Consider the following 17,131-nt stretch of genomic DNA (forward strand, 5'->3'; position numbering starts at 1 on the left):
GTTAATCCCCCAATGCCATACCTCCCCCTGCCCATGACCACAGTTATAGTGGCACCTCCCCGACCCCCTGAGTTGCTCAATAGTCCTCCCAGGCACATACTAAAATGTTAGGATATAAAAATGTTCAACAGTGTAAAAGAATATAAAAGATAAAAGAGAACAGCAGCTAAGAAGGAGTAGATAAAGTCCACGTTTGCCCCTTTCTCCCTCGTCTTTAGAGCTGCTGCCCTCTGCTGCTGCTATTTGCTACTGGTATCTGTGGCTGCTGGTGTCTCTGGAGAGGCAGGTGGGTGGGTCTTCAGGTCCTGTTCCATGCAACTCCAAGTGCGACGCTAAGTGTGCACTTAGCGTTGCACTTGGTGCGACGCTGAGGTGCACGCCAAGGCGCTGCCTCTGGCAGCCCCACCTTAAGTACCTGTTTGGCGGGGGAGAAGCAGGCTCAGAATACGCCTGGTGCAGCTGCTGGCTGGTCCTCCTGTTGCAGAACCCAGAGTCAGAGAGACCACGGAGTGAAGGAAAAAGAGATTCTTTATTTAACGCGCGGGCTTAAGGCTGGAATCGTTTCCAAAGAGCCAGAAGCCCCGATTTACATTAGCACATTGGTTTTATAGACATTGTGACACATATGAAACGGCTCCTCCTCCCCCTCCCGCATGGGGTTGCAATCCTCAACATTTTTCCTCCTAGCACTATTGTTTATAATACAAGAACTGGGTTATAGGGTAGCCATGATAAGGAGAGAACAGAAGAGAACAGCAGAGAACAAGATATACAATTGTATGACCTTTGACAAGATAAGGAATTCCTGTGTCTCGTCAGCTTACAACAATATATTCAAGGGAGAAAGAGCTCAGCAAGAACATGAAGCATGAGACTGCATGAGGCTACTTAGTCTGACCCCCGATATGGCTGCTACATTCCCCCCTTAAATGCATAATTTCATTACAATTATAGCATTTCTGATAACCATACAAAGCTTTTTGTGACATACATATTACTTAGCCTCTTGTTGGGCTATTAGAGCGTAGAGGGCAGCAGTTTTACTAGCTGAGACATAACAGAACTTTTATGAACAATACTGGTAGAATTAGGATGAACAATGCTTTTAAGCCAGCTAAGATCTGGAAGCCAAGGGGTTAACTAATTGAGCTAATTGTTTTGTCTTATTGTTTTGTTAGCTACTATATTGTGCAGCTTGTTGATCTGTTCATCTACAGCATTGCCATTATCAGTTAAGTTAAAACAACAGAGCTTTTGGTGTGTCTCACAACTTAAATGATGAAGAAGGAAGAGGTAATCTATACCAGCTCTGTTTTCTAGAACTGCACCTTTTAGATCACGCAGCTTTTTATTTAACAATGACAATGCTCGTGAGGTGGCATTTATGCTTTTGGCTAAGCTGCAAGCTAACCAGTTGTTCTTTAGACCATTAGCCAAGGCTAAACCTGGAACCCCAACTAGTGACATTGCTAAGGCCAATTTTTCTGAGTCAGAATATAACTGCACATGACTATTACAATTTTTAGTTAGTTGGAGTGCTCGAGGCTGCCGTTGACGGATTTTCTCGGGCTACAGGGGAAGAATTGGCACCAGTTCAATTGGCGGCTGAGGCAACATGGGTGGTTATCAGACAAGTTGGCAGGAATGAATGACCAAGTGCGGGAATTACATGTCTAAAACTATCCATGAGGCAAAAGTATGTGGGCATCATTAAAAGATATGTTTTGAATTTTATTACAGTGGAAGGGGGCCAGGGATAGCTTTGTATTTTCTGGAAAAAATTTTGACAATTAAGCATTTGTGCACACGTAGCATTTGTTTCAGCAATGATGGGGGTGCGTAGAGTGAACTCTGTAGGGGGTAGGATCTTTGCAACCACGCCCCAATTAGCATTTTGGGAATAAGTTAAACTTACACCATAAACTCTTAACATGGTATCTTTTTGAATTTTCCCAGGATGTCTACAGACAGGTATTAGGCAAGAGCTAATAAGCCTGTTTGCAGGTATACCTCTTGGCAAACAAAAATGTTTTACTCTCGTGATGTTAGCCAGGTGAAGCCAGTAATTATCAGCAAATCACTGGGACAAACTTCTTTTTCCAGGTGCAGACCCCCCTTTTTGCACCTTATTAAGGAAACACAATGCAACACTACTAACACTACAACACGCATGTTTGATCTTCTTTGGGATCTGACCGTACGCTGGGCAGCTATTCACCTGGCAAGCTGCAGTAGGGTCTAGTCCCCTTCTTCAATTCTCCAGTTGCAGGTCTGACCGTACGCAGGGGGACAGTTTCCCGGTGTGTCCACAGTAAGGTCTAGCCTGAGTCTTCTTACTGCTTTTTCAGAATGATTTTTAAAGGATTTTCAGGATTTCTGTTTACAGTCTACTCTCCCCCTCTCGCTCTCTTAACTCGTGTCCAATGTATCTAGGGTTTAACTCTAGCTGCTTTCATAGCTGCGGGGGTGGAAAGTATGACAGTTCTGAGTTCTTTCCATCTGGGAGTCAAAGGGTTATTTTTCCCTCTTTAACTCATACTTTAACTCTTGGTTGGAAAGGATGAACTTCTGTGATGGGAATGGCTTATTTTTTTAAGACAAAGCGACGCTGGGCTTGAAGACCTTTGCTCAGTGTTTGGACTTCTTGTTGCTTGCTTTTGATGCTGCTCCAGTGTCAATTATGAAGTCAATGTCACTGCCCCTCACAGTCAATGTCACGGCCCCTCTTAAGCTGTCTCCCTTTTCGCCCATTCTGGCCCCTTTGGTTTTCTCCTTTGTGTATTTGATTTATTTTATTTGGGCATTCATGCCACTAATGTCCATCTTGTCCACACTGGGCACACTGGTTCTTTTTTAAGAATCTTCTGCCTCTGCTGGGTCTTCTTTTCTTTTTTCGTTTACGTCTTCTTGGGCCTCTGGGTCGAGGGGGGTGTACTGGCGATAGGCATTTGAAAGATGCTCCAAGTACGCTCTGGGGCCTCGGTGGCACCTTGCAGCACTTTAGACACTTTGGTCATATTAACTGACTTCTTCATACCTGCTTTCATGGCTTTTAACAGCAGGGTTTGATACTGGGTGAGGCGCTCTAGCCCAACTTGTGTTTTGGGATTCCAGCAGGGGGGGGTTACTTACTAGGAGACTTTATTGGGTAACTTACAGCACACAGGCGTACTTAATTTTTGGATCAGACAGCTTCTCTGAACCACGAGCTATTGCGCTAAATGGGTTTTTATACTATACATGTTACCCATAACACTAGCAAGCATTTTCAGCATAGGCTAGAAGTGTTTGGTTCTCAGGCACAGCTTCCTGTAAACAACTTCGCTTCCCAAAGTGCTTGATAACACTTTTTATTTATTAGTATGGGAAGACAAATTTTTTCTCTTTCTTTTGCTTTCTTTTTCTTTGCTGATCTGCCTGTATTGCAGATCATGTTTCAAACTTTTTATATAAAACTTTCTGCTCCATGCACCAGCCTTGTCTCTTTATTTGTCTTTTTCAAGTTAAACTTACTTAAACTTTTCTGCCTTACACTAGTCCCACTGACACACATTTGGGATAGGCTCTTCTTCTCCTTCTAGTTACATTTTCTTCATTTTAAAGAACTATTACATTATTGTGGCTACTTTACCCCAGGTAATAAGCTCCAGGCACAATCAGCTGCTTTTAATTTACCCTGGGGGCAACTATGGCCACGCTTCTTTTTTACAAATGTTTTTTCTTTGCCTTTTGCCTTTTCTTTTTCTCTCTTCTCTATCTGTCTTCTACTTTCTCTATTCCTTCTTTTTTACTTGCTTTTGTCTTTTTTCTTCGTCATCCATTGGGAACCACACTTAGTATCATTTGGAGTTGCAACTAACACTAATCTGCAAATATCACATATATTTTATGATATTTAAGAAATCATAAAATATACACAACAAACTTTTTCTGCAATTTAACACAATGAATGGAAAACACTTCTTGCATGGTAAGGCATGATGGAGCAGATCCAGCAATTATACTGCTCTTCTGGCTGAAAGCTCAGGGCTCATTAAAATCAAGGGACGGGCATACCCACACACACAAAGAGTTCTAGGTCACCATTTTTGCATCAGCAACTCTATGCTGCATGAGTTCTGGCAGAAGGAAATTTAAAAGTTATAGATCAAACTCAGCCTGCTGTACACTGAGCTGACTACAAACATAGACACACGGTCCACAGCGATGAGAGTTCAAGTTTATCAAAAGCTTCATAGCACTGTCCATGGCAAGTCTTTGACAATTTAAAATTTTAGTTCATGTGCAGAGTGTCTCTAAAAAGCCCAGATGATGATGGAAGCAAACAGAGACGGCTCTGGGCAATGAAGATGTGATGTTTCCAGCAAAGGCTCTCTACTTTTGCATGAGTTTAAAAAGGAAAAGTGTGGCCCTACACCCCTTTTGACAGACAAGGGCCTTTAACTTTTTAGCAAGGCTTCTGTTTAAACAGAGCGGCACAGCTCAGCTCTCTAGCCATGATGCTTTAACTTGGGCAACTCCTCTGTAAATTTTATTTTACTTCTGTCAGGTTCTCTCACAGACATTTTAAAAACTTACTCTTTTTTTTTTCTCTTCTAACCTGGTACACGAAAGCACTGAAACACTGAGTGCCGAAACTCAGGACGCTGGGGGGTGATGGGCATCGCTTTATACTTGCATTTTTCAGGCAGCCATTAATCTTCGGGGAGGCGGTGGGGTGATTTGCAGGACTTCAAAGGCAAGCTTCTCAGTTTGTTTGTATTTGTAAATCCCAAGCTCAAAACAAGACACGATGAGGTACAGGGCCACCAAATTCTTATGGCTGCTACACTCCGTCCCACAGGCTCCTTCCCGAGCCCTCTGGCAGCCCCGCCTTAGGTACCTGTTTGGTGGGGGCAGAAGCAGGCTCAGGATATAACTGAGATGAGAGACCTTTCCTATCCTATCTGCAACTGGGACTATTCAGTTAAGGGCATATCCACACTTCACACTTAAGCTGATTGAACAGTCATTCCCTCTCACAAAGGAACCCTGGGAACCATAGATCCGTAACTGGGGAATTCTCAGCACACTACAATTCCCAGAATTCTTTGTTCAAGTCCACAACAGCTAAACTGCAGTTAACCCCCCATCCCACAGTATAAGTTTATAGCATATATATGAGAGAGTGTGAGATACAGTGGATATCTCTGCTGCACCATTTGTGCAGAGCTTAATGACAGAATTGCAGGAAGGGTAGAATTCTTTTTGCATTTCTGCCCATCATCCAAGACTTTCTGTTTCTTGCTATGCCCTGTTGCAATGACAGTATAAGAGCTAGAGTTTCTCTGTCTGTGGGCTGTTCTGTATTAAAACTGAGTAAGGCTCTCCTTTCTCTTCTTCTGGGATAGATATTTACAAAAGACTACGAAGAGATTTTTATATATAGAATTGTTTAATCAGGGTGTTCTGTTTTGTTTTACATCTACTTTTTTTCAAGCTGTTTCCTGTGGTATCCCAGCTCTTCCCAAAAATGGTGCAATTGATGGATCCAATTTTACATATGGTAGCAAAGTGATCTACAGGTAGGAGGATCATTGTGTATTTGGAACTTTTTACCTGGCAGCATGTATGGAAAATATCCAGGACTAATTAGAAGAGATCACAACTAAATTCTACATTGTAGAAATTACTGGAAGAAATCTGGTTGCTAATGTGAAGTTATCCTCTTCCTGGGGTTTGCAGTTTGGAGTTTGGGAGGAGGAAGGGGTTGGTTGGGGTATTTGTTTAATAATAATAATAATAATAATAATAATATAATATATGGAATTGTTGTGGGTTTTGCACAAGCTGTGTAGTGACTGCTGTGTAATGCATTGCATATACATGAAATTCTGTAGTTACAATTAGGATGAAATACTTTAAATCTACCTTGTTATTTACCTTGAAACTATTCATAAATGAAGGGCACCACAGCAATATAAATATTTAACCATTTACTGTCCTCTTATAAAAGATCTGTTAGCACTAAAACATGCAAAACATTGCAATTGATAGAGTAGCAAATATTATACTTTTATTGTGTACACTACATATGATTAAATGGTATGGCAACCAAAGCTATAGCTATGAATTCCAGCAAGCGTGGTCACATAGTCTATCTTCACCTTTTATTTGAATTTTATCTAGATCCCAAATGACTACATCTACCCAACACAGACTTCACATAGGACTGGAATCAATTATCTAATAATAACCACATGCTAGTTACATAAAAACTCACTTTGCTGTGGCAGTAACCACTGGAGAGATGGTAATTTATATCCATGGCCCCCATAGTAAGCCATGCATTGCTCAGAAATCTGGAGAAACAGGAAGGCATGGTAATCTTCAGTTTAACAAAGAATTGGTGGTTACAGTCTATTGTGCCTTACATATTAGAACCACAGTGCAGCAAGTTTTAAGCATCTACCACATGATTACTAGCCATCTGATTCCACTCCTAGTTTTTGGTAGGAAAACCATTTAGACAATTGAGTTAACTAGGGATGTACGAAAGTCACTTACCTTTTCGCAGGGGTGCTTCGCGGTGGGGGGGAGGCGCTTCACTTCTCCCCCCGAAGTTCAGGCGAGGGGGGGAGGCGTCCCGCCTCGCCCGGCCGAAATTCAGGCCGGGGGGGGAGGCGCCCCGCCTCCCCGGCCGCGAAACAAAAAGTAAAAAAAAACAAAAACACCCGTGATAGGCTATGTAATGATTAACGTAGCCTATCACGGCTAGATTTCCAAAGTCAGCCGTGATAGGCTACGTTAATCGTCACGTAGCCTATCACAGGTGACTTTGGGAAAAAAAAAAGCGCGTACGCAAATGGTGGCAGCCCATGGGCGCCGCCATTTGCGTTCCTTATTTTGGCACGTCTAGTCTACGTAAACATTTACATAGACTACCGAGAAAATAAGGGAACGCTATTTGCGTTGCCCTTATTTTCGCCGTAGTCTACGTAAATGTTTACGTAGACTAGACGTGCCAAAATAAGGAACGCAAATGGCGGCGCCCATGGGCCGCCACCATTTGCGTACGCGCTTCCCCCCCCCCCGAAGTCACCCGTGATAGGCTACGTGACGATTTACGTAGCCTATCACGGCTGACTTTGGAAATCTAGCCGTGATAGGCTACGTTAATCATTACGTAGCCTATCACGGGTGTGTGTGTTGTTGTTTTTTTTACTTTTTTTTTTTATAATGGTGGCGGCGGCAGCCGGACCGCCACCGGGACCTGCCGCCGGGAGGGACATTCGCCAAAGGTAAGTCCCATCCCGGGGGGGGGGGGCGGGGGGTGGAGAATTTCACCGCCGATTTCGGGGGGCCGAATGCGTTGGCGCTCGGCCCCCTGAAGTTTCGGGGAGAAATTCTCCGCCATCCCTAGAGTTAACACACCAGGAGAGATGCTGGTAAAGAGTGCATATTTATACTTGCTTTCTTGTCTAAATGCAGGTGTGATAAGGGATACGTTTTGATGGGTGAAGAAAAAACTGTGTGTCTTGCCAGTGGCAGGTGGAATCATTCTTCTCCATTTTGTGAATTAGTAAAATGTCCCCTCCCAAAGGAAATAAACAATGGGAAGTATACAATGAGTGGCGTGACGTACCTTTCTAATGTCTCATACACCTGTGACACAGGTTACAGGTAATCAAGAAACCAAGATGACTTACTGTATTGTATGTCTGTGTGAAAATTCCTGATAGAAACAGCTTGTTCATGTATTTATGAACTGAGAGAAGTGCTTATGCAAAATGAAATATGTGGAAATTTGGGGGAAGCTTTAAGATCTTTTCTGTATTCCATGTAAAATGTTAATGTTCATGGGACTATCATGTAGAATTAGTAATCTTACTAACATTTAATGTAGTCGTTAATCTTTAAGTATGTTTAAAAAGCTTTGCTAGGCAAAATCTGCATATTATCTTATGTTCAAAAGGTTTCTATTTATACTTGAAACCCAATAAAGTATTAATTGCTTCTTAATCAATTAATGTTTTTGAATACAGAGGACCCTGAAACACTTGAATGAAGAATTTTCAGTTAAACATGATGAACGAGAGCAGCTTTGTATGTTATGGTGATGTGAAGGGAACAGAATGCACATTTTGACTATAGTTGCAGAATCTGGGGTTTATGACATTACTTGTAATATGGTAATATTCCTTCTCTCCCCTCCCACCCATGCCATTGTGAATTTGAATTCTGAAAACTGAAATTGGAGAGGGATATTTTCTAGCTCCTTCACACCTTTTGAAATTGGGCATTCCTGCTGTACCGCTGTACTTAGAGTGCCCATCTGCTTTAGGGATGTTTGACTCTGGGAATTCCATTCCATTGGGATTTGGGCATGTGTCCATTCCAATAATTGGTGGCGGATTGTAGTGGGCCTTTTTTCTGATTCTGGTAATGTTCCCTTTTTTTTTTTTGCACACATTAAAGGGACGCATTTTTTCCAGGTCCTGTGATTTGCGCAAATGGGAGTGATTTTTTGTTTGTTTTTCATTTTTTGGGTCTGGAGATTTGTGCAAATGAGATATTTTCTTTTTCCTTTGGGTCTTTAAATTTATGCAAAGGGGGTCATAATTTTTTTAATTTTTTTTTCAGGGGTTGTACACAAGTCTGCCTGTCTGGCCACAGTGTGGCCCCACAGAGGCATCTTCCTATTGTAAATATCCTTGTCAGTTTCATCCCCTCCACACACTACTTAATTTGTTTAGCCCAGCTGAGCCATATTCCATACTTGTCAAGGAGCTTGTCAATTTCACCCTTGATTTCCACAGCTTCCCCCCACCCCACAAGAAGCACCAAAGTGGAGGATGAAATTGACAAGTTCTTTGACAAACATGGAATATGGCTCTGGCTCTGCTGGGCTAAACAAAGTAGTGTGTGGAGAGAATAAAACTGACAAGTATATTTACAATGGGAATATGCCTCTGTGGGGCCACACTGTGGCCAGACAGGCAGACTTGTGTACAACCCCTGAAAAAAAAAATTAAAAAAAATATGCCTCTGTGGGGCTACATAGCTGCTGGACAGGCAGACTTGCTCAAGACCCCTGATAAAAAAATTTTTTAAAAAATTAAACCCCATCTGCGCAGACTTAAAGACTCAAAGGGGGGAAAATCCAATTTGCACAAATCACTGCTGCCATTTTTAAAAATCTGAATTCCATGTATTGGATCAACTTGCTACAGATTGAACTGACGCTAGAGGGGGCAGCAGGGAAACAGAATAAAAACCAGATCCCTGATCTGCCTAGGTATGATTTAAGGTAAAATCCAGACAATTGGCTACCCACTCTACTGCAGCAAATACCCTCTATTACAAGATCTGTTTCACTTCTTAATTTTTTTTTAATAAGATAAATCAAATCCATGCACTCCTCCTCTTCAGTCCTGGAACAAACATGATTTGTTTGGGGTTTGTTTTGTTTTTTTACAAAAAAAGCAGTGAAAATCCAACACACAGCAAGACTGTGTACCTGTTCACACAGCATGCTAACCAACAATGGGTGATAAGCTAAGCACTGCGGGATGTTTAGCAAACAATCTCCTTTTAAGAAATTTACCCACCTTCTCAGTCATCAAACATGGCTTGTGGGATGGTACTGCTCTGTGAATAAAGAGATTTTTATTTGTGTGATCTGGTGCCAATTTCTTTAAAAAATCTGGTTTACGAGAATTTTTAAAAAAATTGTGGCTTACCGTGAGCAAGCCACGTTCCCACTTGGCTCCTCCTGCCAGCAGGAGTGGCTAAACAAGCCAGGGACTCTCTGTCTATGGTTTGTTTAACATGATTGTTTAGCCTCGTCTCTCCTCCGACAACCTGGAGACATACATCTGACTTGCCGTGGGAGAGAAAAGGCAGAGTTCCCAGTTTGGACATAACGCTAAACAAACCATGGATAGAGACTCCCTGATTTGTTTAGCTGGTTCTGCTGACAGGAGGAGCCAAGCGGGAGTGATCAAGCAAGTCGGCATGTAAAAAATCTGGTTTACGGTGACATCCAAACATACCATGTATGTGTTTACCTTTTGGGTTACATCTTTTTGCAGATTATAAAAAGTGAGTATCCCATCTTTTAGGATTTTCTATCTGGTGATGCTATACTCTTTGGAACCATCACAGCTTAATCTTTAGACATGTACCCTTTAACTGATCACTGATAAACATTTTCAAGGAAAAGAGTGAAAGAGGAACTTTGTGATCATATTTGGATAGAAGAGACTTTCTTTCCTGCTTCTCCCAGCATCCTCCCAAGCCACCGTATGCTTGTCTGTTTATTTCTTAGTCTGCAAGGAGCCTCCATTCTTGTGTGTGAAGATTCAGCTGACTGGAGCAGTTTACCTCCAGACTGCGAAATTGTTTCCTGCAATCTTCCTCCTGTCATTAAAGATGCTGTTGTTACTGGGAACAACTTTACCTTTGGAAACACAGTCACTTATACGTGTAAGGAAGGGTATGTAAATGAGCTCTACTTGACTGGAAGTTTTAAATACTTTTATAGCTGTGGTCTAAGCTATATTCATATCAATATATAACAAAGTTAGGGCACAATCTCACGCATGTTTAGGCAGAAAAAAGGCCTGCAACTCCCAGCATGTCCCAGCCAGCATGGCTAGCTGGGAAATGCTGGGAGCTGTATACCTTTTTTTCTGTCTAAACATGCATAGGATTGCACCCTTAAGCACTTTTAAGTCCCAATAATTTAAAATTGCTTAAGCCTCCCATCCAGTGGGACTTAAAGTGTGTAACTTTAGCAGGATAATACCCGAAAGAACTGGATTCCAACATTTACAGCAAAAGTGCATTTTAATTTTTGTAATTGTTTATACACCTTTAAAAATAAAACTTTCCCAAGGCACCTTAAAAGAGAAAAACTGTTCCTTTCAGGGTTTTTATAAAACAGTTGAAGCTGTCTGTCCATTCCATCATGAATCTAATGTAGCTGTTCTTTTTCAATCCATAGCTACACATTAATTGGTCCTGAAACTGTGGAATGTTTGTCAAATGGCAAATGGGACCTAAATCACCAGCAGTGTGTGGCTGTTTCCTGTGATGAACCACCCCCTGTGGATCATGCTTCTCCAGAGAGTGGCCATCGGCTATTCGGCGATGTAGCAATCTACTACTGCTCTGATGGGTACAGCTTAGCTGGCAATTCCCAGTTACTTTGTAATGCCCAGGGAAAGTGGGTGCCCCCTGCTTACAAAGATGTTCCAGAGTGTATAGCTGATTTCTGCGAGAGACCGTTGTCCGTGTCATACAGTATCTTGGAATCCTCAAACAAGGCCAAGTTTGCAGCTGGGTCAACTGTGAGCTTCAAGTGCATGGAGGGCTTTGTCTTAAACACTTCTGCTAAGATTGAATGTGTCCGGGGAGGCCAATGGAACCCTTCCCCTTTGGCTATCCAGTGCATTCCTGTTCGCTGTGGAGAGCCAGCAAACATTGCAAATGGCTATGCGATTGGCACAAATTACAGTTTTGGGGCAATCGTAGCTTACAGCTGCACTAGGGGTTATTATATCAAAGGAGAGAAGAAGAGGACATGTGAAGCAACAGGAACCTGGAGTGGTACTATGCCTACTTGTCATCCAGTGTCCTGTGGGGATCCACCTAAACTTGCACATGGAGATATTAAGGTACTGCTAAGGCTTTGGACATATGCATTAATAACTATTTGTACATTTGGAGGTTTCAGTCTTTCATTTGCATTAAAGTCTAAGCAAATGGGAAATAATTAAAATTGATGTAATTATGAGAATGTGACACAAAGGCAATCAGGCTTCGCAAAATCAGATGTGTGCAGCTTTATCAAATAAGTGCAGCACTTTTAAGGAGGGCACTCATAAACCCAGAAAACGTTTCACCAGCTGCGTTTTCAAATACTCTTCCTGTACAGATGGTGGGGAGATTTGCAGTGGTACCAAATGATGTATCTAATACCACTTGATTTTTCATTTATCATCCATAAAGGCACCGAGAGAGGGAACGAAAACAGCTCATGTACACACGTTTTAAATTTGCCTGTTGTTTATAGTATTGTCTTCCAATATTTTGTTTTTGATGTTTTCTCTTCTGTAAAGTTGACCTGTGAGCTAACACATCTCATAAGCTACAAGGAGAAAACCTGGATTCTGTAGGTTCTTTAAATGTTTAAGGGAGCAATCCTATCAAGATCGACAGTTGCCCCCAACCCCAGGGGCGACCGCCTATCCAGTGCAGGGCAGGAGGATTGGTGAGGAGCGGATCTCCTCCTTGCTCCCCCAGCCTTGCTTTCACGGCTAGACAGCTGATTTTGGCTGTTTAGCTGCGGGACCTTGGAGCGTGGGAAGTGGTGGCTGGACAACACATAGGATGTGTTATACCGAATTTCCAACTTCCCCGCACTGGCCCGCCCCTGGGAATGCCCTGTTTTCGCCACTCCACACTGCTTTTACAAGCGTGGAACATGGGGCCGATCCGTGCTGCCTATGAGGCAACGTGGGATTGGGTGGAGGTCGGTTCTCCAGGAACCGACTTCGGAGCTTGGGTTCCAAGGTCGGTTCCCAGGAACTGACCTATCCTATGGCCATCTAGCCACTGACTAGCAGCCATAGGATTGTGCCCTAAATGGGGGATATGTTAGCTGTTGTCTTAGCAACCAGACCTTTAAGGTTTTAGCACTACCAAAAAGTAGTGCTATTTGCCAGGATTGTGACATTTTATGAGTCATAACATTTGCTCTGGTCCATTTTACAGAACATAACAGGACGTTATTTTGGAAGTGAAGTGAAATACCAATGCAGTCCTGGTTACCGGATGATTGGAAGTCCAGTGTTATTTTGCCAAGCCAACCGTCAATGGCACAGTGAAGCACCTGCATCCTGCATGCTCCTCAGTTGTGGGAAGCCACCTCCTCTTCATCACGGATTCAGCAAGGGAGAAAGTTTTGAAGTGGGAGCCAAGGTCCATTTTTTTTGTGATGAAGGCTATGAGCTGCTAGGAGATGCCTCTTGGACCTGTCAGAAATCTGGGATGTGGAACAAAAAACACAACCCCAAGTGTGTCCCAACAAAGTGTCCAGAGCCACCACTAATTGAGAATCAGCTTGTCCTGAAGGAGATGGCTGATCAAGTAGGCGTGGTGCAGTTTTCATGCAAAGAGGGCTTCATTTTGAGTGGTGCATCCGTACTGAAATGTTTGCCATCCCAGCAGTGGAATGATTCTTTCCCTGTCTGCCAAGTGGTGCTGTGCCATAGGCCTCTCTATATTCCTTTTGGGGACCCCATAGTGTCTTCTCTTCATTTTGGGAGCACAGTGAGCTATACATGCATGGATGGGTTTTTGCTGAAGGGAGCTTCTACCATTAGTTGCCAAGCAGACGGTGAATGGAGCTTCCCACTACCAGAATGCATTCCAGTCGAGTGCCCACAGCCGGAGGAAATTCAGAATGGCATTGTGGATGTGCAAGGCCTTACCTATCTCAGCACTGCACTGTATAACTGTAAGCCGGGCTTTGAGCTAGTGGGAAACGTTACCATTCTTTGTGGAGAGGATGGCCATTGGCTTGGAGGAAAGCCTGCTTGCAAGCCCATTGAGTGCTCCAAGCCCAAGGAGATTCAGAATGGCCGGTATTCGTATGTTGGCCTACACTACAGGCAGACAGTTACCTACTCATGTGACAGAGGATTCCAGCTTGAAGGGCAGAGTGTCCTGAGTTGTCTGGAAACAAGGGAGTGGAATGCAGAAGTTCCATCTTGCAGAGCCATCAACTGTGATCCTCCACAGCCGATTGAGAATGGCTTTGTAGAAGGTGCAGATTACAGCTATGGTGCCATGGTGATATACAGCTGTATTCCAGGGTTCCAGCTCTCCGGTCTTGCTATGCAGACCTGTGAGGAGCTGGGATGGTCGAGTGTTAGTCCAGTGTGCCTGCCGACAGACTGTGGCCTCCCTCCCCATATAGACTTTGGGGGATATGTAACAATTAGCAGTGAAGAAAAACTTTTTGGCCAAGAAGGTATATCAGAAGAGGGGTTCCGCATTGCCAGCCCACCAATTTTCTCTTTAATAGTTGATAACGAGAAAGACATGCAAAGTTCTTCAAAGGCCATTAATACTCTGCCATTGTCGGGCTACCTATATGGGATGATAGTTTTGTATAGTTGTTACCCTGGCTATGAACTCTTAGGAAGTTCCATCTTAGCTTGCCAGGAGGATGGAATGTGGAATGGTAGTGCTCCAGTCTGCAGTTCCATTCAGTGTGAATTGCTATTGCCTCCAGAAAATGGTCTTGTACATTTTACAGAGAACATCCTTGGTAGTGCAGTGAAGTATACCTGTAAGCCAGGGTATAAGCTGATTGGCTCAGACACGAGGCTTTGTATGTCCAGCAGGCAATGGAGTGGTGCAGCACCAACCTGTGAGGTAATATCGTGTGCAGTGCCCAGCAGACCTATGAATGGCACAGTAAAAGGGGAAACTTATACTTACGGGAGCACAGTCCAGTATGACTGTGATTCTGGGTTTCAGTTAGATGGCTCAGATAAGAGAACATGCCAGGCTGACCAAAAATGGGATGGAAATGAGCCCATCTGCATTCCCATTTCCTGTGGCCAAGTCTCCGCTTTAGAGAACGGCCAAGTGACTGGAGAGGAATATACCTTCCAAAAAATTATTGAGTACAGCTGCAAAGAAGGCTTCCTGCTAAGAGGGGACCAGAAGAGAGTCTGCCTTCCAGATGGAAGCTGGAGTGGGAGCCCTGCGGTGTGTAGAACAGTCCAGTGTGCCGTACCGCAAATGCTTCCCCATGGGCAAATTAGTGGGTCAGATTTTGGCTTTGGGCAGAGGATTGAATATCGCTGTGATGAAGGGTATGTACTGCATGGTGCATCCTTACGGATCTGTCAGGCTACCGGTACCTGGGATAAAGAAGCTCCATTCTGTGAGCCTGTCAGCTGTGGGCCTCCTGAGGACATCTCTCATGGCTTCCTGAACGGTTCAGTGTTCAGTTATGGGGAATATATAGAGTATGTTTGCTTTCCTGGTTATGAGTTACAGGGAAATCCAGTGAGGCAATGTATGTCAAATGGTTTATGGAGTGGAAGGCCCTCCTCTTGCCTGCCGTGTGAATGCTCCGTGCCAACAATTCAGAATGGAATAGTTAAAGGTAACCATTTCGGCTGCGGTAAGACTGTGGAATTCCAGTGCCTAGAAGGTTTCAGACTGCTGGGCCCTTCAGAAATCACCTGTGAAGCTGCTGGCAGATGGAGTTCTGGCTTTCCACACTGTGGGCTTATTTCATGCGGCCCTCCACCAACGGTCCCCAATGCGTTCATGAACGGAAGCAGCTCTGTGGATCAGAATACCATAATTTATAATTGCGAAATGGGCTATGTGATGCAAGGGAGCTCGGAACTGACATGCACAGAAAAGGGAGTCTGGAGTAAGCCGTACCCAAGCTGCATGTTACTGACCTGTGGGCCGCCACCTTCGGTGCCTCATGCAGTTGCTTTTGGAGAGTCACAGGCCTATGGGAGTAAAGTCCAGTACAAGTAAGAAGAGTTTATATAACTGTCTAAGAGTATCTAATACATGAGTGTCTAGGACTTCAATCCTATACACATCTACCTGGGAGTAAGCTCCATTTAACTCAATAGGGCTTACTTCTGAGTGGACATGCATAGGATTGCACACTCCAAGTGTCTACATACATACACTTCATAGGATCTTCGCAAATGCCAGCATTTTTTTCCCTGGCCCACACATACACCAGAATGAGGTGACAGAGTGGTGTGTACTAGCTAAGACTGTAGATGGGGAATTCCATTTTTCAGTGCCCCCCAACATAAAAGTCTACCTGCAAGAAGAAATAAAAAGTTTTTCTTGTGGGGGGTGGGGAGCAAACATTCACAAATAGAATTTTCACCTGTAGTCTCAGTTGATGCAGCCCACTCCTGGTTCTGGGTCACAGCTAGTGATAATGCAGGAATTCATAGTTACATGATTGGGAATACAAAATTGTCTAGTCTGTAATGCTCAGATGCAATAAAAGTTGGGCACAATTTCCCCCAAACATGCTCAGGGAACTTTGGCTATTGGGCAGTATAGAAATTAAATAAATAAATACATTTTCTACAGCTCAAAATGTAAAATGAAGTTCTTCACATGCATAGGGAAGGCTTTGTACTTTAAGCCTCTTGTTAGTCCAAGGCCTGGACACCAATTACTGATCAGATGTAGCTAAACAAATACCCCCATGAGGGGATTTTAAGGCCAACAATAATAATAGGGAACTCTGCTTAATACAAGCCAGGGTCTTTACACCAAAGCCAGCAAGCAAAGGGAGGAGGATGTGTAGACAGAGGAGTCCTTGGCCCCAATGCTTGTTCCTGAGCCTTGGTTGGGGGGGGGGAGCTGTGCAGTCCCTGAGCTTGTCTGACAGGAACCTTTCCAACTGAAGCAGCCAACAGTAATTTGCAACTAACACCAAAGTGCCTGGGAGAAAAGTGCCTGGGAGTGCTTTTGTATTTTATATAAGCTAAAGCGTTCATGAAAACTTAGGCCTGGTTTGGAAGATCAAACCATGGTTTATGAAGCTTGGAACAAGTAGAGGTGCCAAGTATTCCTATATCTACCTGTTGCATGCTATCTTTGGCATGAAGGCCCTGACTTGTATTAAGCCACAGTTCCCCATTATGTCCAATCGAGAGAACTCTGGGTTAATCAACCCTGGTATTGGTTCCTTAACCAACATTAAAGAACCAATATAAGCCTGGATCTTCACTACAAAACGAGCATAAGATGGGAGGGGACAGAGCTTGGGGGAGGGGAGGAGTCCTCAGCCCCACCATTCATTCATCAACGTAATCTGAACTGGACAATGGGCTAGAGTGATAGCTCTCAGTGCCTGTAATGTGACCCTTTATTTAAGCTGTTGGCTGCTTAGATTGGGAAGCTTCCCAAAGCTTGGTTAGAAAAGATCAGGGGCTCTACACTTTCCTATTCCTCGAGGCTCTAAAGCATCATTGGAGGTCTTTGGAGCCTCAAAAGCTGCTTTGGGGGCTGTCTGCTTAGCACGATTTGAGCTGAGATTAGTACCCAGGACATGGACCAAAAAACACACAAAAAG

General features: G+C 43.5%; 1 protein-coding gene across 2 annotated transcripts in view; it reads left to right on the forward strand.

Annotated features, from left to right (window-relative positions):
- Positions 1-17,131, forward strand: part of SVEP1 (sushi, von Willebrand factor type A, EGF and pentraxin domain containing 1) — a 154,541-nt gene that overhangs the window by 108,873 nt on the left and 28,537 nt on the right. For both annotated transcript variants that reach the window (XM_084834685.1, XM_084834684.1), the window contains exons 34-38: positions 5,480-5,564; positions 7,471-7,662; positions 10,310-10,477; positions 10,988-11,660; positions 12,760-15,554. In XM_084834685.1, the coding sequence (XP_084690811.1) occupies positions 5,480-5,564; positions 7,471-7,662; positions 10,310-10,477; positions 10,988-11,660; positions 12,760-15,554 (3,913 nt within the window). The remainder of the gene's footprint in view (positions 1-5,479; positions 5,565-7,470; positions 7,663-10,309; positions 10,478-10,987; positions 11,661-12,759; positions 15,555-17,131) is intronic.

Source organism: Heloderma suspectum, chromosome 2, assembly GCF_057233095.1.
Source record: "Heloderma suspectum isolate Gila_16-S chromosome 2, 16-S_ref, whole genome shotgun sequence".
NCBI classification, from domain to species: domain Eukaryota; kingdom Metazoa; phylum Chordata; class Lepidosauria; order Squamata; family Helodermatidae; genus Heloderma; species Heloderma suspectum.